Consider the following 26,246-nt stretch of genomic DNA (forward strand, 5'->3'; position numbering starts at 1 on the left):
GTTGCTTTGTTTGAATCATTGACTAGATTAAAGTAGGCTAGTTGTCTAAAATCAGATCTCAATGTGCTGTAGTATCGATTAGTGTTGACGGCGCGGCTGAACTCACAAATAACTTTTGATTCGCCCAGAAGTATCATTTGTTTCAACCAACATGGTCACTGGGTCACTAGTGAGAGATTAGGAACTCCTTACCTGAGGGGATCTACTTTCTTCCTGAGGTATATAATAAAATAGAGTAAAGTAGGCCTAACCTTGAGCAAAATTTATTTTATTCACAATCACAAATCATAATTAAAATATGATTGGAAGAAGACAACAGGCATAGCCCAAAACTGTCTTCTCCCAGATTATAATAGACACTATACTTTGATTTATGAAAGAAGGTTATTCATTTTTCTGATTTTTGTCTTGTTGTAACTTAAGTTAGGTACTTGATACTGAAATAATTATGTTATAATAATTTTAGTAGCCTTTATAGATTCTATTAGATTGAACATAACTTATCATTACACATGTGTTTGTCAAGTTGCGTTCAATCTAATAGAATCTATAAGTATGAAGTTATTAACATTATTTTTGTTGATAACTTTGGTGTAAACGCGGCTTTAAGGATTAAGTTATTGACATGTTTTTAAAAACTTTGGTGTAAACGCAGCTTAAAGCTACGTTTACACCAGAGTTGATTACACGAGCTATTAACTTGACTGAATCGTCAAAAATTTCTATTAAGAAAAATGAATAAAGTAACTCGTTTTTAACAGACAACTCATTGTTATTAAATAAAATGTTATTAACATAATCATGTTAATGACTTTTGTTGTTAACATCAGTTAATAACAACAATTTTTTAGACTTTTGTATGATAAGTTTACACTACTATTTCATTTCATTTCATTTTATTTCAACTCCGGTGTAAACACAGCTTTAAAATGGAAAGTGAGTATATTTTACTTGGATTATAGGATAAAACTTGATTATTGTTTTGAGCTGCACCCTTATCAAATCTCGTTTGTTTTAAGCCTAGAATGTGATTTATTTCGAGATTGAACCAGGGTCCTGTTGCATATATACAAGCAAATATTTTTGAAATACGGTAAGTCAAAAGTAAGTTTGTATGGACTCAATATGTATGTAATCAATCGATATAATCTTTATTACAATTATTATTATTTCTAGTCCTTTTGCCATAGTTTCCTATCGTCAGTTATTAGTTAAGTATGGTAGTGGGCCTGATTATTACTAAACGAAAATCCAAATTAAATGCTGTAAATCACCTCAAAGAGTGATCCGTGGTTTAGTGAATAGAGTGCTTACTTAGCAGCATACAGAGATCCTGGGCTCAAACCCTTCTCATTACCAAAAGTTTTTTAACCAGATCACTTCCGTGTTATCGGATGGGCACGTTAAACTGTCGGTCCCGGCTGAAGTATGACAGTCGTGAGGCCCATTGACGGCTTAAATTATATATATTCCGGTGGTGGGACCTTCCCGCAAGGGAGTCCCCACCAACAAAAGCTATACGAGTTTACTTTAATTTTTTACCACAAAGACTTCTGCTACCTACTGCAAATATTATATAGGCTACTGCTAATTCACAGAATTTAATTTGGATTTTTGTTTCATAATAATTATTAATTAATTAACATTTTAACAATTGCAATATCTCAGTATATAATTTCCATCTGTTAAGCATAGTTTTCTTTATTTAATATTATCTCATTTTTATGTCACATTTTTATAAGTTTGTCATGTTTTTTTTGTAAGTGTATATGTTTTTATAAACAGACTCAGTAGTATCATAGAGAAACTTACACTATTGTTTCTCTATGGTAGTATTTAGGTGTTGAAATATAAAGTAGTGCAATATTACCAAAATTCAGTTTATTTCATTATCATAAAACAACCATATTATTCCTAAAATACTTTCAAACTTTTTCGTGTGAGCATCACAAAGGCATTCCAATCAAAGCAATCCAAAAGTGGTGAATAAACGGTATAATAGGTTTTTGTATAGTTAGATATCTCTAATATTTATATATCTTTCTTTATTTATAGATGAAAGAGATACTGTTGAATTCATTCACTTGTTTACAAAGTATAACTTAGTCTATTATTGTAATATTTCTTAATACTGTATTGAATTATTGATTTCAGTTACCATGGTTCTGTGACATAACATAATTTGGTACATCGCTAACTGTGTCACTTTTGTCATAACAGGTGGTTGGTTTATTTTTATTATTGAAATAACTTTATTATTGATAAGTCATATTACATAACTAAATAGACGAGTACAGTCTGAATAAAGAATATTTTACATCAATATAATATGTATTTCAGAACTAAGACTTAGACAATATAGTTATATGTACCGTACCCACTAATGTCATGAATAGGCCTATCCTGCTATATATTGTAATTACGGGTAGGTAGTTCATATTATATCATTGACACACTGATCGGGGTAAGTGAACAAATAAAATGAATAATAATTTTAACAGTTAAAATTACCAGTTACTCATCTTTTTGTAACTCGGAAATTTCCAATTCAAAAATATTTTCTCTTAATAGGAATTTAAGATAAATACATAAAGACATATTTTCTTCACTATTTCTAATTCTTAAAATAGTATCAATCATTTTCATATCCGAAGTTTCCTCTTCGGAATCGTTCAACTTCTCAATCGAGCATAAACTGAAATTGTGATTTTTTCATGACACTGGCTACTATTTCGTCTGGTTCACCCAATGATTTAATTGTTTTTTCTGATAACTCCACACGCGTCGTATGGATACATCTACCGTCTTTTGCAAGCATTTCTAATTTGAAGATATTATTTGACACTTTTGTCCATTTCTGGCATTGTTCTTCTTCTTCGTCGTCGTCGTCTTCTTCTTCTTCTCCTCCTTCTTCTTCTTCTTCTTCTTCACCTTCTTCTTTTTCTTCTTCTTTATCTTCTATTTCAGCTTCTACTCCTCCTTCTCCTTCTCTGAAAATTCGGGGCACAGCTACGGGAGCAGTCATCTGTGGTGATTTATTCTCAAAACCCAATAAATTGTATAAAATCGGAATTTTTTCTTCTGCAGTTAGCAGATCAGACTCGGACAGTCCTTCTTGAAATTGATCTTTATCAAATGTCGAAAAACGTATGTGCCTTTTGATGCAATTGAAATATTCTGCCTGCAAATCTATTTTTCGCCGATTAGCCTCTGCAAGAGCCCATTTTTCCGTATACTTGAACAACTCCAGTTCAGAGTCCAAACTCAATGAGTCCAGTTTCAAAATTGTTTCTAGTGTATGAATATCAGTTGACAGAAACTTTTCACTCTGCATTACTTCTCTAGTTTTGTTCTGAAAGACCGTCAAACAATGTTTTTCAATGTCTGGTATGTTATTCTGGTGTGAAAACTCATAAACGTCCAACACTTCAGAAACAGATATATTGTCTTCGATGTATTGAACACATTTTGACATAAGATCAGGAATTACATATTTCCAAGAGACCAGATATACTGAACACGCTTGTAGACCTGAGGAGAAATTTACACTATCTGTATAGATAAATTGTTTCATACCTTGAAAGACATCAGGTTCAACGTCCTTCACCTCGAAAGTTGAAGCATTGTGGAGTCCATCATACAGCATAGCTCGAAAAACAGGACTAGAGATGCCAAACAACAGTTTATGTCCTTTGATTCTGCTCTTTTGTTCACCAACCAAGAATTCACAATCACTTAAATCGTCGTTATTGAGGCAAAGTTCAAACTTGCTCTTCAAGGATTCTGGAGTGGAACTCGTCATGTCTGTTCGATTGTTTGTTTAACACTCGGTTGATTTACAAATAATATGAGAATTGTTTGCAAGAATGTTGTTTATAGGTACTTGGTGCACGATTTTATATTGTAGTCAACATCATTCATAAAACTACACACGAAAATGATTCAAACTATTCGATCAAAGAAACTATGGAACACTATTGACAAGCACTATGGATTGTGAAATGCAATGCAACTGCTAGTATAATAAAGTTAATGAGAACCGATTTATCTCTGAAAGCTTTTATCTGTATTGCACAGTTCTTAGTTACCGTACAGTAGTAGATTTCAGATAAGATGATTTCTTTACCAACAATAAATTTTCTTGTGAAATTTGTCGTGTTTTGTAGAAACAGGCAATATTTTATTTTATTTATTTATTATTTTAAAAAAGGCGACTTTCCATAAGTATTTTAAGCCTAGGTGATGATGATGATTAATGAATTTACTTATGGTTTAATATAATTAATATTAATATAAAGTGATTGCTGGTGAATGGAACGCTTATCAGTACCCTAGCCTATTCAATGGAAAGTATACCGGTACGCAAATTCCCGAGTCTATAAATTTTTTTTAAGAAATCATACAAATTGCAGGATCTAGCCGAAGTTACTTTCATCAGAATATAACTTTTTATGTGGTCACATAGTTTGTATTTACTGAGCATTCAAATTGTAATTTCAAGTGAAACAATAAGTAGATAAATATTGTATAGTTATATTATGTATTAAAGCCATACTATCTCCGTAGATAATTTCAAGTTTTGTGTTTGTGTGCAAGAATGATTATAAATTGACATATTGATTTATTTCAATGTTTATCATATTCAATATTTATGTTCTTCATTATATAATATTTACATTTATATAGCCTATTAATATTTTTATTATGTAATATTCAAGTGTCCCCACACAGGGTAGACACATAATAGGGAACACATAATATATCAGAAATTAGGTAAAAATATTGTATTAGCTTTTTGGGATGTATTTGATTGTTTATTTATTTTTTGAATAAAGAAGAAGATGTAACAATTAGAATTGAAGCTGAGTTCTGAGAACACTCTGTGGTGACCTTTTTCGAAGTTTTTCTATTCTCATACCGTACTATCATGATATATGATAATGAAATAAATTTTGCATAAATATTTGAAGTTTGTGAGATATGAGGAGCGTCTTGGATTTTTCATAACAGATCACTTAACAAAAACTGGTAGGGAATATAAAGGCATGTAGTTTTGGGCGTACATGTACTGTGTATTTCATTTTTATTTTATTTACTCTTTATTGTTGTCTTACATTCATTTATAAGTTGAAAATAGATATTAACTTACTTACTCCTCAGCTCTACAGGTCTTTGCAACCCTTGGCCTCCCTCACATAGCCTCTCCATCTGTCACGATCCTCGGCCTGCCCCCTCCAGTTACGAACTCCAAGCGTTCTCAGATCTCGTTCCACATCATCCATCCATCTATTTCTCGGTCGACCTTTTCTTCTTCTGTTATATATCCTGTCCTTCCATATACATTTTCACTACTCTTTCATCTCCCATTCTCACCATATGTCCCATCCATCTTATTCTGCCAGCTTTAATAAACCGCACAATGTCTTCATTGTTTAAGAACTGCTCTATTTCCAAATTTTTTCTTCCTCTCCAAAGACCATTCTCAAAAACAGGACCCATGACTCTTTCTCACTACCTTCCTTTCAAAAACTCTCAATCTTTGCACATCTCCAGCTGTAAGCACCCATGTTTCCGATCCGTAACTCACCACAGGCCTCACCAATGCTTTGTATAATTGTAATTTCGTAGCTATAGATATCAATCGAGATTTGAACAACTTGATATTAGCATAGTATGCCCTGTTTCCCGCCATGATCCTGTTGTTAATCTCTGCTGAGACTTTCCCACTACTTGTCTAAAATAGATATTAAACAATACAAAAAATATTGATGAGTTTATTATACAATATTGGATGAAAATAGATAAATCAATAGGTTATATACAGTATTAACTACGGTACATATATTTATCAAGATAAAATACTGTACTGAATTTTTTCAAGATATTTATTTTCGAGAAGTTTTTATTAAAGCTTTCGGAGTAATACAATTCCAGTTACTTGGATTTGATTCTATGAAGATGGAATAAATTCCTCAAAAATTGATAATTTATGAAATTATATATACATATTTTATTTCATAAACAACAATACGTTGGAACATAACATATACTTAAGGTAGACGCACACAGATCGTCATCGGACGGACGGCACGCATCGGACGGATCGGATTATTAGATTTGATGCATTGTTTTCAATGCATCCGTATAGGTATGCGCACTCCAATTGAAAACAATGCATCAAATCTAATCGTCCGATGCGTGCCGTCCGTCCGATGACGATCTGTGTGCGCCTACCTTTATACTACAGTACCAATGCTGAAATATATAGGCCTACATTGTTTTTATTTCCTAGCAATTATGAAAATGATCTATTCCAAAAATTCAAGTTAGGTTGAACGAAAAAGAATTTTCCTGTAGAGATTTATTTCGTTTTACTGTAATAAATTGATTGTTTCTAGATCGATAAACTCTGAAAATGTTCCACAAATGGATGCACACATTCACAACCTTATAATAATCAAATATGTGTTATCAGTCTTGAGGTTATAGTTGTTTTCTAGAATCAAACAATCCTTATATTGTATAGGCTTTGTATCACAGGAGTTGAAAAATAATGGACATTAACTTTAATCTTGCAAACAGTGTTTTTCTCATTAATTTATATGAATATGAATATACAATAATAAGCTTGAAAACGTTGAAAAATCAAAGTATTAGACACACATTTTTATGTAAAAAATGATAATGAAAGATCGAAGAAGTCTCAACAATAGATAGGCTACCGTACTACTAATTTTAACCCATTAGTGCATAGCGTCCGATAAATCGGATGTAAGGTAATAATTTTTTCTGGCAGGGAATTCTAAGTTTTAGTGAAAAGAGTTGGTACTACTCGCTTCTAGAAACTCAGCTGGAACTAGAATCACCTAGAATCACGATTTCAGTTGTTGTAAACATAACCTTCATCTCACAACTCATGAAATGGCAGCCGACAATTATGTTGTCACGTTCGAGGGGTAAGTTTTATTTATATTATATACCTAACAAATAGAATATGTAAGTATTACTGAAACATAACATTCCTTACTAATCAATGAACATGTGTGTACTTTATATTCCACTAAAAAATGTCATGACTGGGCTTCAAATGTGTGTTTGTATGAGCGTCCGATAAAACGGACGCTATACTCACTGGCTACATAGACCTAATATGCAGACTGCTGTTTTCTTGCTCTGGAAATAAATTTATTTCTGACTTGCATTATTCTAATGTTCCATAAAAATATTGGTCTGTACATCTATTTTTCTATTTAACACTATTATTGAGTTTGCAAAATCAGCTTCACATACATTACAATAAGTTTCCAAGAACTACCAAAGTTTACTAGCATGGATGCTACCGTGGCGTGGGAGGTGTATTCTGGGGATCCCTCCCCACCCCTGAAATTACAAATTATGTTCATGTTGTGGGGTATTTCATATTTCACACATAAACACATCAACCCCCCCCCCCCTCAAAGTTGGTTTGTAACCACCACCCCCACACCAAAATTTTACTGTGTATGCTACTGAAACTGTTAGCACTTAGTTTGTTTTGCAGTACAGTACTCTTATACTACTGTACTGTACAGTTTTAAAATTCTTGGGACTAACAATACAATTAATTATTCCCAGGCTTACACTTGATGATGTTCTTCAAGAGTTGGAGTCTGAGGATCCAGATGGGCTTCGGCGGCTGATTTACATTACTCCTCCTGATGAGGGTGCTGACACCGAAGTCGACAGTGACAAATCAGATGATGAGGCTGAAGGTGATGTGAATCATCTGGGGAGAAATATGCTGAGAAGTATTTGTGAGGTGCAGACTGAATGCACACCTAACGTTCAACCACAGCTTACAACAAGTACAGGAGATAATATGACCAGTACAGGCGAGCCTAAAGATAACATGATCAGTACAGGTGAGCCTGAAGATTATAATTATGTTCTTGAGATGCCACCAAGTATCAGTAGGCCTTTGCCAACTAATGAGAATATGGATCTTGATAATTCAGCTTCAAGCAATTTGAATCCATCAGAAAGTCTTATTCAAGTTGAGGGTCAAAGTACAAGTATCAATACTAGACATTCCAATCGTAAAAGAACTCGTACCATAGAATCAGACAGTAGCATCGATGAAACTGAAAATGTAGTACTTTTAGATGATAGGCCTACTGTTAAAAATAAGAACAAGGGTAAGAAAAGCAAATCCACAGCTAAAAAGACTATGAAAGAAATGGCAGCTGAGAAAAAAAAGGCTATGATTGATCAGTGGAAACCACAAAAGCCTGATTTTAAATTAAATTTGAATTGTGACCCTATTCCATGTTCTGATGGAGCTATGGAATGTGAAACACCTTTGGATTTTTTTTTATTATTTTTCAGTGATGACCTTCTAGATTATATTTGTGAACAAAGTAACTTATATGCTTTACAGAAGAATGTTGACCTAAATCTTACAAGAGATGAGTTATGGGTTTTTTTTGGAGGTCTTCTCATGTCAGGCTATGCCAAGTATCCAAATAAAAGAATGTATTGGTCAACGGATGATGATGTACCTAAACTTCTGTCTCAAAGTATTCGATGCAACAGATTTGAGCAGATTCTTAGATATCTTCACTTGAATGATAACACCCAAAATGATAAATCTGATAAACTTTTAAACTCAGGCCCTACATCGAGGCACTGAACTCATCCTTCAAAAAACATGGGGGCATTGATGAAAACCTCTCTGTCGATGAGAGTATGATTCCATACTATGGCAAACGTTATGCTAAACAGTATATCAGGGGGAAACCGATAAGATTTGGTTTTAAAAACTGGGCCTTATGTTCATCCAGTGGCTACTTGATAACATTTGAAGTATATACGGGTAAAGACCCGAATCGAGTGAGCAGGTTTGGATAAGGTGGTGATATAGTGGTGAAACTAATTGAAAATGCTGAAGTTCCTTGCAACAATGGACACAAGCTTTTCATAGACAACTTTTTCACATCAGTTCCACTTATAAAGTATTTTAGTGATATTGGCATGTGTGCAACGGGTACCATACAAGAAGGCAGAACAGAACATTGCCCACTAAAAACTAGAAAAGAGTTGGAGGGAGAAGAGAGAGGGAGTTATGACTTCCGTACTGCTGACAAAATTATGCTATATGTTCGGTGGCATGATAACAGTGTCTGCACTATAGCTACTAACTGTGAAAAACTGTCTATTGGTACAGCTCGACGCTGGTCAAGAACCAAGAAAGCAAAGGTTCAAGTCCCACAGCCAACAGTTTTTGCTTCATACAACAAAAGTATGGGAGGTGTGGATTTGATGGACCAGAATGTTGCCACTTACAGAACTAGAATGAGGCAGAAAAAATGGTGGTGGCCCATTTTTGTGTACTTGTTCGATGTTAGCGTTTCTAACTCCTGGCTCCTCAATAGAAAACTCCTGAATCCCGAGCAAACCATTGGTCAACTGTTGAACTTCCGAAGAAACTTGGCTATAACTGTTCTGAAGAAGTATGGAAAGCCCTCAAGTCAGGGAAAATCAGTACCAAAACCGTTGGAAGACGTTCACTATGACAACCACAACCATTGGCACCTTCCCAACCCTACTGAGAGAAGATGTAAACATTGTGCTGGAAAGGCAAAGTTTATTATTACCAAGTGCAAAATTGGACTCCATCCCAAGTGTTTCATGGAATACCAAAGAATCAATAGGCTTATGTGTACGTTCTGCCATGTTGTTAGGCAACAATTTAACTACCTTTTTAGAGCTAATTTCTGACATCGAATAATATGATAATTTTGTTGCACTTTTCACTTGTAAATAAATCAGCTATAATGTATCATTTTTATTTTTTGTCAAAAACCATCAATTACCTAAAATGGTCCTGGAAGCATAGCGTCCATTTTATCGGACACCCATTTACAGATGACACAATGAAAAAAAAATTGTTTTAACATTTTTCCCTGTTTATATTGGTACTAGCCTTCAGGCTCGCTTCGCTCGCCATATCCGTCTAGCCAGGGGGCTCCACCCCCTGGACCCCCGACTGGATCGTCCAAGAATGAGATTAGCAGGCTCGCTCCGCTCGCCTGAATTTTTATCACGTTAGGACAATCCAGTCGGGGGTCCAGACTAAACGTCGGACTACACGGATATGGCGAGCGAAGCGAGCCTGACGGCTAGTAATATAATATTCCCAGATTGAAGTAGCAGTGCCCAATCAATTTTTCCCGATAAATGCATTTAAATCTTCAACTTGGTGCCAACCTAACAAGTCAACTCAACTTAATGCCAACCTGACAAAATTATTAATTTAGTTGCCAGTTAACAACTGTTTCGAAGAGGTACTCTATCTAGATTATAGTTCTATAGTAACATATGCTATGGAAATTTCAATTATAATTAAGAGATTGGAAGAAGAAGAATATACATGCTAAAAGACGAACTTTAAACCCTTAAAAACAACCCTTAGAGTTGAAATATTGCCAAAAGATTTCTTAGTGCGCCTCTAAAGGGCCAACTGAACATACCTACCAAATTTGAACGTTTTTGGTCCGGTAGATTTTTAGTTATGCGAGTGAGTGAGTGAGTGCCATTTCGCTTTTATATATATAGATATCTGTAAAATGTTATAACAAAAATGTCAAAAAACAAAACAAAAAAAACTTTATGCAGTAATGGGTTAATAGTACCGTAGCATAATATAATGTCAACGAGCACTTCCCACACGGGAAGTTATATAAGTTAACACGTTCACACACCAGTTATTAATTTACAAGCGCTGTATAATTTTCAAACTCCAAAATTACAGAGCTCTTCTTATTAGTGCAAATGAAATAGTTTATTTGGTTCTTATTAATTGAATTGTCTTTCGTGAAGTGACTGTTATTAAAGTTTGAATAGTTTGAGAGTTCACAGCGGAGCCGAGGCAACTTAATAATTACATATTAGACTACTCGTATTTTTGTAGAAATTTGATTTCATTTTCACAATTCATCTCCAGTCTCACATTGAAAAGCGTTAGTGAATTCCGATAAATCCTCAAGTAATGTTATTGTTATATTTTTAATGTTATTGGTTTGATCTCCAGTCTCATATTAAAAAGCGTTAGTGAATTCCGATAAATCCTCAAGTAATGTTATTGTTATATTTTAAATGTTATTGGTTTGAGTGCTGTTGTTCCCAGTTCATCTAGAGAAGTAGATAAGTGTTTATATTATTGAGGTACATGTTTATTTTGATGGAGAATGTGTTCGTTTTGGCTACTAGAGAAGAAAACTTCGGAATAGTATATAGGTCTAAAATAGGACAAGAGTGATTGTTTTCCAAAAAATCATATCATTGGTGAACTTATAGGCCTACCAATCGATTACAGTATTCTTAGTACCCAATGTACCTAGAATACATGAATGAATACCTGGAATGTATTCTAGGTACCTTGTTAGTACCGGTACTGCTTAGCCATCATTATTTGATTTGAGTCACATGTATCCATGGATTATATTCGCAAATAACAATATTCTTTACCATCGTACGTATTTCGTGAAACTTTTAAAGTGAAAAAACACTCACATTCTTTGATGTGGCGACTAATATATTGAATAATATTCATTGTTGATTATCCATCTTGTTTTCACTAATAGTAAGTTATCACTACGATATTGTATTTTTATAACTTTAAAGTGAATGTGAGTGTTTTTCCACTTTAAAGTTGAAAAAATACACCTAGTAATAATATTCAATCAATTATTTGTTTTCAATAGTCTCACTCTGAAGCTGTGTGTAACCTTAATATTTGGGTTTATAATTTTATTAGAATTTAATATAAGGACAATCCAGTCGATTTTATTATTTCTCCAAAAGAAATTGATTAAAAAACATTTTCCAGCTCAATAGGTTAGTACCGACAATATTTTATTTATTTTTATTAAATAAATTATACTTCTATTTATTAGTTAATAAACAGATGAATAATATCAGTGTTTTTATATGTTCAGAATTTAAAATAAATATGGGAGGAAACATAAATAAAACATGAATGAGAATAAAAGTAGGTAGCTTTCAGAGTTGAAGGATTTTTTTGATTACGGTATATAGAGATGAAATCGATTCAGTTCGTCACTAATTGTTTCAAACTTTTACGTTCTTAACATGCATCTTGTTCTGAAAATGGACCTCAATGAAATTAAATTACTTCTAAGTGGAATAAGAAAGAACTCTGTGCATTAATATCCTTCATTTTAGTATGGTGGCACCTCAAGAAATAGAAGTACTGTATTGCTAATTTGCCATTCTAAATGAGCTAGTAAGTTACATTACTGGAATAATAGTATATCATGTCGACTTGTAAATTGCTAATTTGCCATTCTAAATGAGCTAGTAAGTTATATTACTGGAATAATAGTATTATGTCGACTTCTCCCTCAATATTCTCTTCTAATTTCTCCCTCAAGAAATACTAAACAGAAGAGACTTGGTAGAAATAAGGCAAACTTAGGAGCTGTAGCAGTTGTTGAAAAAAAAACGGCTTTTCACTGTAATTTCTACTCCGTTATTGAACTTATATTATGACGACACTACAGTTTAATATTTTACGTGTTAAAAACGTGTCCTCACGTGGAGTGCTCTCGGATTTTTTCAAATCCATTTTCAACACTATTTTTTCGGATTTGAAAAAATCCGAAAGCACTCCATGTGAGGACTAGTTTTAAAATGAATATTATCAAATACTAGTTTTTAAATGAATATTATTAAATATTCATTTAAAATCTAGTACTCACGTGGAGCGCTTTTGGATTTTTTCAAATTCCGTTATTGGACTGTAGTGTCGTCATAATAGTTCAAAAACGAATAATTATAACTCGCAGTTTGTCATGGTTAGCAAAAAAAGATGTGTATTCTACTCCGTATTCCTAATAGTAATTTATGAATATTTTGTCCTCAACAATAAAAAATTCCAAATTTAAATTTAATTTATGTATGAAAATTAAAATGTTGCAGAGATTTAATGGAGCCCTCCAGCATGGAAAGTGAAATAATGTTAAATAACAATTCTGAAGATGTTGGTCCACAGCCAATTGTGAAGTTCAGAAATGCTTACAAGAGGTATGGCCGGACAGCTGTTATACTGCGTGGACTTAATATGACAATACCGACGGGCACTATGTAAGTTGACTAGTGTAGCATTATTTGGGAATCTCTATTTCAAACAGAAATATAGCTTTCTTCTATAGCCTATTGACTTTGAAATCAATTGTGAATATTTAGAAATTTATTCGTGATGTCTTTTTCTGAACAATGATTAAAATATAATTCAATAGGTACTCTGCTCTCTTCAATACGGTATCGATTTATATGGTTTGGATAAGTTATTCCGGGCGCAAAAGTCACGAATAAGGCACTCCGTAGTCATTTTTGGGTAACAGCCGTGGAAGATGTCTCAATTTCCTCTTTTATTTGGTGGAAAAAGTGGGTTTTCGGCTGCAAACAGTACTTTTCTCTCTTTTTCCGATGACGCTCCAGCCGTGGAATATGGACTTACAGCCTCCAACCAATGGTTTTACAGGACTTACAGCCTCCAACTTACAACCTCCAGCCTCCAATGACATCTAGATGTCATTTAAAATCTTTGGAAATATTCTAGAACACGGTATCAATAACACTAGTGTTTGTCTACTGCAAATACATTTACAGGGTGGAAAGTGAAATATTGTCCCCAAAAAATGTATGTTTCAAGTTTTGAAGTTGAATAAATCATTAACAGAGAGGTCGAAATGAGACGATCCTCTCGAACATCATAGTTTGGTTAATTCTAAAACACTTTGGTGATAAAACCAATCCGATATCTCTCACAATAGCTGAATATAAAAATTTCTGTCAATAATGACCGCCATCTTGAATTTTTTAATGATGTTGAATATTTTCGTTGTTTCCATCATCAATATTCTTATTCGGTTTGTTGTAACGAAGAGATTGAGACCATTTGCAAGTCTCTATCTTGAAGTAGTAATGAAAAATCGATTTTATAGTTCTAGCTTGTTACCTCATGCATATGGAAAAACGCACCAGAAATCATGCAGGGTGTTCTTTGGAGGGCGCTGGAGAACTCATTTTTTGATGTACAGCACATGAAGATATGTCGTTCCAAAGTTGAAAAACTCTTTAAATTTCATAGATTTAAATCTCTCTGTATCTATTGCACAAAAAAGTTATAATGGAATGAAATTTGAAATAAATTAGAAAAAAAAGTTTTTTAGGACTTTTGAAGGTTATAACTAAAAAAATATTTGTTTCATAGGAAAATTTTATGAAACAAAAATTGTAGAGGTGTAGATTTAAAAAATATTATCGTCTAAGAAAACGGTTGAATATCTTGAACTGTTATTGAAATACAAGCGATATAGCAAAACCCTGAAAATTTTGGCGACCATCTTGCTTCCGAGGTGTTTGCCTGTGATTTCGACTTATTATCATCATCACGATCCTTATTATGCTAAACCTAACGAAGAAATTGAGACATCTTTCACGGCTATTACCCAAAAATGACCACGGAATGACGTACATTCGCGCCCGGACTTAGTAAATTAGTCTATGTTGTATAAGAAATTTAAAAAAAATTACCACCGCAGTAAAAGATATGGTAGCCTACTTTTGATTTTAAATTTTTTGAAATGAATATTGCAGTCTGTATGTAAGTTAATTTGCGCACAGGTTTTTTCCTTTTTTCACTGTATTACCTAAATTTATATCAAGTACTATACTCTACTACAACTCTACTTGTACTAACTCACGCCATACAATAAAAATCTATTGTAAATATGTTTCTAAACTACCGTATACCTATATAGTGAGAGGTCTACGTTATAATGTCAGTGTTTGTTTAGCAATGGTATTGCTATCCTTGTCTATCATTTAACAAAGCGAATAGCGCTATCTCTTTCTCGCTTTGCTCTGTTGCCAGATCGTCTTTTAATAATGTGCAATTGATAATTAATAAACAAAATATTTCATCTTAATCATGAAATGTATATGAGATTATTGTAAAATATAATTTCTTGCTTATAATAAAATAGCCTATAATTGATATTATTTTAAATGAGAATGAACAGTTAATATTACATCAATAAACCTGTATCAGCTACCGTCTATAGAAGGCATTGACTAGACAGAGGATCGGCAACGTTGGTATCTTTCTTCACTGCCTTGAAGTTATCCTATCTTTCTTCACTGCCTTGAAGTTATCCTATCTTTCTTCACTGCCTTATTTTTATAAATACTATGTACATGAAATACATTCAATATAAGGATATGAATAATGTAAATTGATCAATAATTGATATCTGTATCTATTCTGTATGTGATCACAGCCTTCACTGACTATGAATCAACGTGGACCTCACTACACAGAATAAATATTCGATTTGTCTTGTCATTTTAATCTACACATTTATATAAATATATAATACATTACCATAAATGATAATACAGAAAACAAAGATAGACTAAAAAAACTTTTTCAACCAGTTAGACTGTAGGCTATAGGTACTATAACTGTAGGACAAGACTTCTACAATCTTACTGGTGACTCAGTCATCGAAATATATCATTTATTGAGTGTTTCTAATCTACCTGGGTCTATTCTGTATTATATTATATGGTGATGTATTATTTATTTATAAAAGAGTAGCTACCTATACTATAATGACAAGACGAATCAAATATTTAATTTATTCTGTATATATCATTATCATTGAACTCTAAAGTGTAGGCCTACCATATTTATAATGTACTACATTACCATAATTATAGCCTACGTGTATTCTGCTTTCATTATCATTCTTTATTTATTCATACAATAAGTACATCCCAAGTAGCAAAAAAATATTGTCTCATTATTGCTACAACATTCAGCAACATTGTTAAAGATATTGTCATTATAATATTGTAGCAGTATTGTCATAATATTTTTGCAATATCAAATCATATATTATGTAAACATTGTTCAGCAATATTAAATAATATCTATACAACATTGTCGCAATATTGAATAATATATCATGTAAATAATGTTTGGCAATATTGAGATAATATCAATACCGTACGGTACAACATTATTACAATATTAAATTAAAAATTAACTAAATATTGCTAAGCAATATTTAATAATATCTGTACAACATTGTTACAGTATTGAATGATATACCATGTAGATATTGTTCAACATTTTCAGATAATATCAATACAATATTGGCACAATATTGTATTTGATGATATCATCAAAATTATAGGGAGAGTAAAAATAAGGTACCCTTGAGATATTCCTCTCCCAAAATAAGATAAGGTTACACATAGGATGAGGTTATTGTGTTGTTCTTTTGTATTATCTAACATTATTGTACTCAACTTGAAAAACTGGTGTAACCGTTGAAAATCAAATAATTTATTTATTGCAGATATGGTCTGTTGGGACCTAGCGGATGCGGTAAAACAACACTGCTCAGCTGCATAATCGGCAGAAGAAAACTTGACAGTGGAACTTTGTTTGTTGATGTAAAGTCCAAAGTGGATATGGGCTATATGCCACAGGTATGCCAATTCCACTATCATAATATGCATGTTTAAACTGATTAAATTCCAACCAAACAATGTTGCTTCAGCTGGAAATAAATTGGAAGTTGCATTTGTTCAAATGCTAATTAATGAATAATTATTATTAAACGAAGATCCCAATTAAATGCTGTAAATCACCCCGAAGACTTCTGCTACTGCAAATATTGACAAATCAAATCAAATTTTATTCACTCGAAATTCATAAAAAATATTAACAAACCTTTAAACCCTGTTTACAACAGGGTAAACAGCTAGTAGATGGAAATCTATTTACAGCATTTAATTGGGATTTTTGTTTAATAATAATTAATTAATGTTGCTTCAACTGTCCTAAATAATGCACAAGTATCAAATGTTCACAGTCCAGTATTCATAAATATTATTCAAAATATTATTTTTTGGGGGAAATAGAATTGTAACATTAAATTGTTTGGACAGTGGTATCCATCATTTGTAATAAATGATTGGTGACCTGTTTGGTAAAAGTATAATAAAAGGGGGCGATCCACCAGTTCCCAGACGGGAACACTGTAAATTGTTGTTGCGTAGCATTTGATGGTAGAGCAAAAGCAGTTGTTTTTTTTTATATTATCAACTAGATGTTTTTTGGAATTAAAAGAAAAACATTTTTTTTTGGAGTCAGATTTATTTTATTTAAAAGAAGAAATTTCTGTTTGATTTAAATGTGAATTTTAACATATTTTGGTTTTATGAAATTAGTTATGCTACAACTATTCTAATACAGAACAATTAAGGAGGGTTATGAAATTTTGAGCATTTAATCAATTAAAAAAAATTAAAATAAACTTGTTGCCAATGATTTTTCAAAACGTTAGACAGAATTGTGTTGGACAGATTATTGTGTTTTTTATTTAAACAAGTTATTTGACAGTTCAAAAAACATTATTCATTTATAATTAATTTGGAATTTCTAAAATCAAAACAATATAGGAAAAATAAATTGAATGTGGAACGATACCGTTATACAGTTGATGTCCATGGGGATGTCCAGCCACGGGGCAGCTCGGTCTGTCTCAGGAGGTAGGCGATCAAAAAGTGTGAGAAATTATACATAAAGAAAAGTGGAAAGCTTTTCCCACTAGCTGGCTGGAGGGGAGACTAGCCCCACTTCTACCTCTCCTCAGCGTTTTTAGTTTCTCAGCCAAAACTGTCTGATCACAGCTTTTAGTTTTTAAAGTTGGAAAAAATTATTTCTCTCCAGAAGGAACTGATGTTTGGGGGTATGTCAAACCTTGTGGCTCATGACAGAATGAACTACTGATAATTTTTAACTTGGAGATTCCTCTATTGTGCTATAATCAAGTTTCTTTCCATTTTCCTAAATAATCGAATGAACCAATGATAATGAGAGGAAATAGAATAAACTACTAATGATTTTTTTTCTTATTCCAGTAAATAATAATATAGATATTTGAAGCATCTAAATGTAAAAATATACTTTGTGAAAATATAATCAAGGACTGAAAATTTTGTTAAGTGAACAACTATATACAAGACTTAACTATTTCGGACTATGTGTAACCTTATCAAATTTGGGAGAGGAATTCTCTACTTGGAGATACCACTATCATGCTATAATAATATTGAGTTTCGTTCCATTTTACTTGAATAGATCTGATAATAATATGAGTGACCTGGCTGGCTCAGGTCTGGTATCAGAGTTTTCAGGTCGCAACTGATCAATTTCAGGGCCTCTGACATGACCTAACGACTGCTTTTTAGGCAGCCGGGACCGACGGCTTAACGTATCCATCCGAAACACGGGACTGGCCCGAGATAAATATCTTGCCCGGGCCGGGATTTGAACCCGGGCCTCTGAATCATAAAGCCAGCATCTGATCCACTCGACTACGGCCACTCCAATAGATCTGATGAGCTAATGATAATGAGGGGAAGTAGAATGAACTACTAATAATTTTCAAGTTAGTGATTCCCCTATATATGCGAATTTTCAACTTCCCTCATTTATCCACGCTTTTTATTTCAATAGGAAGTATCACTGTACGAGGAGTTCCAAATTCACGAGGTTTTCCGATACTTTGGACTTTTGACTAACCAAACTGAAGACTACATCAAGCACCGTGAGAAAGAACTTGCAGAGCTTTTAGATCTTCCTCCAACAAACAGACTTGTCTGTAACTTGAGGTAGGCTTATTTTGAGATTACTTCAATAGTTATAAAGGGTCAAGGGATCAAAGGGTTGAGGTCAAGAATCCGTTAAATATTTTAAAATTAGACTCACCATTTTTCATACAGTGAAATTTATCTGTAATTATTATCTACTACATCTAGTGCGCTTTAGCAAAATAATTATTCAATTTTAGAGGAAACATTCCATATCTTCAGGCAAATATTTACACTGACCATACAACGCTCTAGCATATTATGTGTATTATTAAAATAAAACTCGAATCAAATAAAATTTATTCATCAAAAACAATTACATTACAAATTAGAATACTATAACAATTAAAACAATGAATTTTATGCATTGAATAATTTTCCAATAGGCAAAGATAATTCAATGAATAAATATACACTTCACTATAAATGATATGTGTTGGGATATAAGTTATTAGTTGATTGTTGCGTGTTATTACTATTAACAAACTTCATTCACTAATATGGGATTAAAGTTTTTTATAATGGAATTGGTAAAAAATTATAATACAACAAAATTATGAAATTAGTAGATAAATATTAATGTTCTATTAAGGATAATAATAAGGGAGTTAATTTTTAGAAAAATGATAAACTAGTAAAGGAAAATAATGAAGAATAAATAGTTTCAATATTTATAGTCTAACTACGTTTTCACAATTTTTTACTCCAATATCAACTAACCAGGAAAATAAACTTTTTTGAACCTGTGTCTACTGAATTCTTCCCTAATGTAACTTGGTATTGAATTGTAAATTTTTGGTCCCAAATATATGTAGTTTCTTTGCCGAAATGTAGTGTTCATCCTTGGTACTATTAAATTTGTGTTTCTCTGCCTTGTTTGATGGTTATGATCTGCCAGTCTTATGTGTTCGTTGTTTTTCCTCATTCGCGTGATGATAGCCTGGATGTAGAGTTGTCTTACACTCAGTACTTTACTGTCCTTGAAAAGAATGTTCGTGGGGAATTGATTCTCCTTGAAAGCTATTAGAAACAATTATTCTATGTTACTTTTATGTGTTTGTATCAATTATTGAAATGACCACTCCTACAAAAATTTTTATGACTATATATATTCTGACTTTGCCTTGTACTGTTGGCTGTAAATGAATTGAATTTGTGTTGAACCATTAATTTCGAATCGATTCAACGTTACAAATTAGAATTCTATGATTGAATTCGAAATGAAATTTTGATTTAATTTTCAGCGGTGGACAGCAAAGAAGGGTTTCAATGGCAGTAGCTTTGTTTCACAACCCAAAGTTCCTTATCCTAGATGAGCCCACTGTAGGACTGGATCCACTCTTATGTGAAAGGTAATTAGCAGCTACCTATTTTTAATAACTGTCAAAAAAGTGTATCAAGTATAGTAGGTACTGTACTTACTATGGAACGTTTAGTTGTAGATTTTCCAAGTTGAGAATGATTTTTTGTGTAGTTGAGAAGTTGATATTGTGGTAATTATTCATATTGAATGAAAAAAACTAAGAAATTGTCAAAAACCACAGATTTATCGATACTTAGAGAGTATAAACTCAGTTTATCAGAGATTGACAATGGTGTAATAACCGAAGTATCAATAAATCTGTGGTTTTTGACAAGTTCTCAGTCTTTTTCATTCAATGAGAATGATTTCATAGATAGAGATCTCAATGAAGGAAAAATATCAATTGGCTACCCAGTATTAAATTTGTAACATGATTTTTTAACCATCTTCCATAGATATAATCAAAGTCCAATGGAAGGAAATAAAAAGTAAATAATACTCAATATTCAGAACTTAAGGCTGTGCAAAGGCTAAAAATTAACTTTCTACTGGTGATATTTTTCAAAGTTTTTCGATTTGCATATCATCAAGCTATCAAAATGAAAAAGTTTTCTCAGGAAAACATTTTTTTCGATCATTACTTTTTGAGATATGAGCGCCTAAAGTTTAAATTTTTGGGACAGAACATTTCAAGTTCGGTAAGAGATAAATCCATGAAATTATGAAGATAGATTCTTCATGGTATTGTTGATCTAATAAAACAAAAATTCTCTGAAAATATTAATATTTGAGAGAGTTATTCAATTTACTAGAAATGACCAAAAATAACATTTAGTTGAGTTATTTTTGGTAAATTGAATAACTTTCTCAAAATTTGATATTTTCAGAGAATTTTCATTTTATTAGATCAACAATACCATGAAGAATCCATCTTCTAAATCTCATGGATTTATCTCTTACCGACCTTGAAATGTTCTGTCCCAAAAATTTGAACTTTAGTCGCTCATATCTCAAAAAGTAATGATCAGAAAAAAATGATTTCCTGAAAAAAACTTTTTCATTTTGATAGCTTGATGATATAACAAATCGAAAAACTTTGAAAATAATATCACCAGTAACAGTTAATTTTTAGCCTTTGCACAACCTTAACCATCTTTGTTTACCCACTGGGAAAGAAAATGCAGGAGACAAGGATGAGGTGGTTTGGGCATGTGCAGCGACGGGAGAAGGATTATGTTGGACGAAGAGTGCAGGATTTTATTATTATTATAACCATCTTTGTTAAGTATTTGTTTGTCAAAAACTTTTTCTCATTAACAAATGGGGATTGTTTCTAAATAGAAGTGTAGATGGGTTTCAGATAGAAAAAACACTCATATAGACGGTATATGAGTTTCAGATATGAAATAACCACACATGTGACATTATATGCCACACACGCAAATATACGAAATATATTTCGTATATTTCATTGGGTAATTCACGATCTACAGAGCGTCCCAAAAATATCTTCTCATGAGGTTATTATTTAATCTACTCTCTATGAGTGGTGACCACATGTAAGTTATTAATTACATTCTGTAAAATCTGACAAAGCATTTTATTGGAACGGTTCCACTTCGATACTCGTTTGATATTCGATACTCGATATATACTTGATATTCGGTACTCGATACAGTCACGGTTACATATTCAAGATTGTGTTTTTTAATATTATTCGTTGTTTCAATTTTAATATTTTTTATTATTCAATTATTGGCATTTTGTGTTTTATTGGCATACTCCCAGCACTTCATGTTATCATTTTTTTATGCACAGAATCCAGAGATTTATTTTGTAGGTATTAATATCAATTATCATTTACAGTCCACTGCCCTGACTTTGGATTCTGCCACATTCCCTTCCATGTTTCGTAGATAATCTCCACCTTCATTTCAAACTAATAACTAAAATTCCAGAAGACTTTAATTAGGATAAAAATAATAACAAAAACCAAATTGAGATTAATAAAATCGTGGGTAAAACAAAACTATCATTTTAAAATTGAGAATTGAGTTGGCTGAATCACCAATTTTTGGCAATAATAATTGTGTAAAAATTATTAAAACACGACAATTTTTATACTGTATTATTTTTCTGTGCATCCATATTTTGTTTATCAAGTACCGTACTTGATTATTGATAAAATTTAACATCCATAGATTATCATCAATCAACAGAATTGTATCATTTGTACTGCTGTTATTAGATTAAAAAAATGTATTTCTTATTTTTGGAACTCGTGGCTGGAGCTCAAGGCTTCTTTTTCCAGTCACGCCAAAAACTATTGCGATTTAATTCAATTTAATAGTAGAACAAATTGAATAGGTAGTTTCTGGCATGTCTCTTATTCTCATGAATCTCAACTATGATCCCATAAGCAAATAAAGTGAAAGTGCGCGTGATTTTTTCGAAATTTGTCTTCAAAATTCAGTAGGTAGTAGTGTAATACGGTATTAAATTTGTAAAACTGCTTAACTAACAGTTATAAAATCTACTTTTCACTAATTTCAAATACCGTATATATAAATGTACAATGAAATTCATGAATAATAATAGCTCTTATTCATTGGTTGATAGAATTGGCTAACTCGGTACTCGCTGACTCCATGTAAAACTGCCATATATGAATCAATACTAAACGATCAGAGCAGTTTAGCTTGGAGTGAGCGAGTTCCGAGTTATCCAATTCTATCAACCCTTATTCATGTATCGTGCAATCTCAACGTTGACTACTATAGACCTATTATTCTATATTCAATTTCCATCAAAATTATGAATTGAGAATTAAATTTCATCTGCAATTCACAACTCTTAATGGAGCTCTTATTAATTATGTTTTTGTTTTTTACAGCATATGGAAATATTTTATACATATAACGGATGTGGAACACAAAACAATTATCATTACAACCCATTATATTGAAGAAGCGAGAAATTCACATACTGTAAGTTCTTTGACTGATTTCAGTCAATTTTTAGAATTAAAATAACTCGTAATTAAGTTTTCAACTAGAACTTCTCATATCAACATCTCCGGCCTTAACAAGCTATGAATCAAATCTGGGAGGAGAATGAGATCTTCAAGGTTTTTGTGAAAGAGTTTAGGGTATAAGAAGCTCTTCCAATATTAAACCCTCACCCAAAAAAGGGAGTTTTCAAGTAGTTAGGAAATTTATATTTTTCAGAAACAAGAAAACACGAATTTGAACAAACTTTTACTATATAATATATTGATCATTAATTTATTGTGTAGACTTGATACACTTCTTCAAAGTAGTCCACACTACTGTAAATTTGTCATGAAAATAATAATTATTTTATCAGGGGAATAATTCTTAAAATTTCTCAAAATCATGTTCAATTTTCCCTATTGCTAGTGAAATATTACCAATTTAATGATTTAAGAGCAAAAAGTGTTTTTATTTATTCCTACAATATTGGGGGACCGAGCTTTGCTCTGGAGTGTAAAAGCATAGAAAATTTGTAACGAAAGATTGAATTTATAGTTTATATTTATCTATTCATTTTCTCAGTCGTACAATTATTTTTACAGTTATATGAGGAGGCACAACAGGCTTATGCCCAAAACTGTCCCTTTTCAAATTTATACTACAGTCCAAATCAAATAATCTAGGTTAAGCTACTGTCACTCATCAAAATAACAATTTATTCACACTTCAAAAAACAAACACATCATCAATTATTACAAATAGATATACTATGAATTCGATTTAGAATGATATACTATGTTTGCTACAATATTTGTCAATATACTATGTACTATTCTTCACTAACAGACTCTTGTTACTATTTTGGACTTTCTGAAGTAAACGCCATGTTTTCTACAAAAAAGAGAAATAAACGAAAAAAAGGTATTCTTGCTGAATTTTTCTTCTCGTGAGATCAGCTGAATGATCCCACACATGCACTCGCTCACTCACTTTCATTATCTACAGACGACGAAATTCTCAGCAGTTTTTCCAAGGGTTATCCTTTTAATGTCGTTCAGCGAGTTTTCCCAGGAATGAGACCTAGTGCAATCAAATTGTTATATCATTAACCTACTTTGTGGGAATCGTTGGAGCCGTTTTCGAGATCCGGTCACATACAGATATATAATTATATAAACATAAAAACATCTAAACATATAAACAGAAATTTCTCGTTTAATAGTATAGGATTGAATCACAATACAGTATAGCAGAATGAAAAAAAAAACAGTTAATGATGGATATGATACATCTGAGTTTCCTATATTAATTTTGTTCTAGATTTTGAGGCAATCGTAATAATAATAATTCATTTATTTTATCCATAGATTCATAAACATGAATAGGCTATAAGATCTTATCAAACATAAATTTACACAGAAATTGTTAAGTAAGTTACAGAGTAAAAATTTAATAAATATAAAATACATAAATTAAAATCTATTTAGGCAGGCACTATAAACTAGAATATTTCACAACCTATGATCCCAAATCAGTAGTTGGTTGTAGTTTGTAGGTTGTAGTTTCACAACCTACACAACCATGATCCCAAATCACACATCCAATCCAATAGAATACTCGCTTGGTTCCGATATGTAGATGACATATTAATACTATACAGGGGGAACAAAAGACAACTTGAACACTACACACCCACCTCAACCGCATACACCCAAATTTGACGTTCACACTTGAATTAGAAACCATCAACAGCATAAATTTCCTGGATATCACCATCACAAAACAGAACCAATCATTCAAAACATTCAAAATATACAGAAAGCCCACAACAACCGACACCACAATCCATTGCACTTCAAATCACCCTATCCAACACAAACTTGCAGCCTACAACCACAAGCTATACAGATTAATAAATATCCCAATGACAACCACAGATTACAACACTGAACTGCACACAATAAAATATATTGCACAACAAAATGGATATAAACCCTCAATGATTGACAACGACTACAAAAAATTAAAAACAACAAGAACAATCCGCAAAACTCTGACAAATACAACACTGATATCATACAGCATTCGTCACCCTCACATACCACAACAATAAAACTTACAAAATAGCAGCATCATTCAAGAAAATAAAATACAAGGTTGCATACAGAACAAAAAACTCACTGAAAAAACTCTTGTCCCCACACAACACCTCTCAAAATCAATACAATAGACCAGGAATTTATAAGCTAAATTGTAAAGATTGCAGCAAATTACAAAGATTGCAAAGATTGCAGGTAAAACAGCTAGAAATTTCAATATAAGATTCAAAGAACACACAAGAGCCATTACCCATCCGTCCTCCCATTCCAAATTTGCAGAACACATTATCTCCACTGACCACACACACCCTGACATATAGACAACAACCTCGAAATACTCCACTATTCCCACAAAAACAGAAAATTAAATTTACTAGAACAGTTTGAAATATACAAACACACCAAACAACAGCCAAACAATATTCTAAATGACCAAATCAACTTTTCCTCCCACACCCTGTTTGACAAACTCATTTAAATCCTCCTCCATTAACCACCAAAACTCCCCTCCACCCCCACCAAATTTCACCCTCATAACCTTAAACACTTCAGTTTCTGTTTGGCTTGGAAATGTGCGATACCAGCACGAAACGGACGTCGCCACATCAAAGAATGTGAGTTTTTTTCACTTTAAAGTTTTACAAAATTTAATAGCAATAGAATGTTTTATGTCATTTCATTATTATTCATAGACAATAGATACAATGCAGGTAAAAACAACAGACATTCGCCCAAACTATTTTAACCCTAATTTGGAATACACAGTTAATGTTATATCACAGTTTAAATTTTAAAAAAAATTCTATAGAATAATAGGGCCTTTCCAATGAATAACTAAATAATTTCCCATTTAAAGCTTTATCAGACACATTCTTGGCTCCAGCAGGAAGCTTGTTGAATGAATTCATTACAATGATGGATGTGATGATTATCTGTGTTTTCTACAATTTTCAGATGATTCAAGGATTCACTTGTTGTGCTTTCAGATTGGATTATGAGAGGTGGGATTCTGCTAACAGAGAGAAGTCCCCTCCAACTCATGGAGATGAACAACTGTTCAAGTCTGGAGGAGGCATTTCTCAAATTAAGCCAGAAACAAGAGGACATTCCATCAGATAG

General features: G+C 32.4%; 2 protein-coding genes across 2 annotated transcripts; both read left to right on the plus strand.

The window, feature by feature from the left end:
• The first annotated feature begins 165 nt into the window (after positions 1-165).
• Positions 166-26,246, plus strand: LOC120351663 (ABC transporter G family member 23-like). Its single transcript, XM_039429602.1, has 7 exons — positions 166-218; positions 12,979-13,143; positions 16,431-16,563; positions 18,599-18,753; positions 19,977-20,084; positions 22,929-23,022; positions 26,082-26,246. The coding sequence occupies exons 2-7, from the start codon at positions 12,986-12,988 to the stop codon at positions 26,244-26,246; spliced, it is 813 nt and encodes a 270-aa protein (XP_039285536.1). The 5' UTR covers positions 166-218; positions 12,979-12,985.
• Positions 6,878-9,817, plus strand: LOC111063135 (chimeric ERCC6-PGBD3 protein-like). The gene is made up of 2 exons (XM_022350821.2): positions 6,878-6,956; positions 7,615-9,817. The coding sequence occupies exons 1-2, from the start codon at positions 6,922-6,924 to the stop codon at positions 8,666-8,668; spliced, it is 1,089 nt and encodes a 362-aa protein (XP_022206513.2). The 5' UTR covers positions 6,878-6,921; the 3' UTR covers positions 8,669-9,817.

Source organism: Nilaparvata lugens, chromosome 5 (assembly GCF_014356525.2).
Source record: "Nilaparvata lugens isolate BPH chromosome 5, ASM1435652v1, whole genome shotgun sequence".
In the NCBI taxonomy this organism is placed as follows: Eukaryota; Metazoa; Arthropoda; class Insecta; order Hemiptera; family Delphacidae; genus Nilaparvata; species Nilaparvata lugens.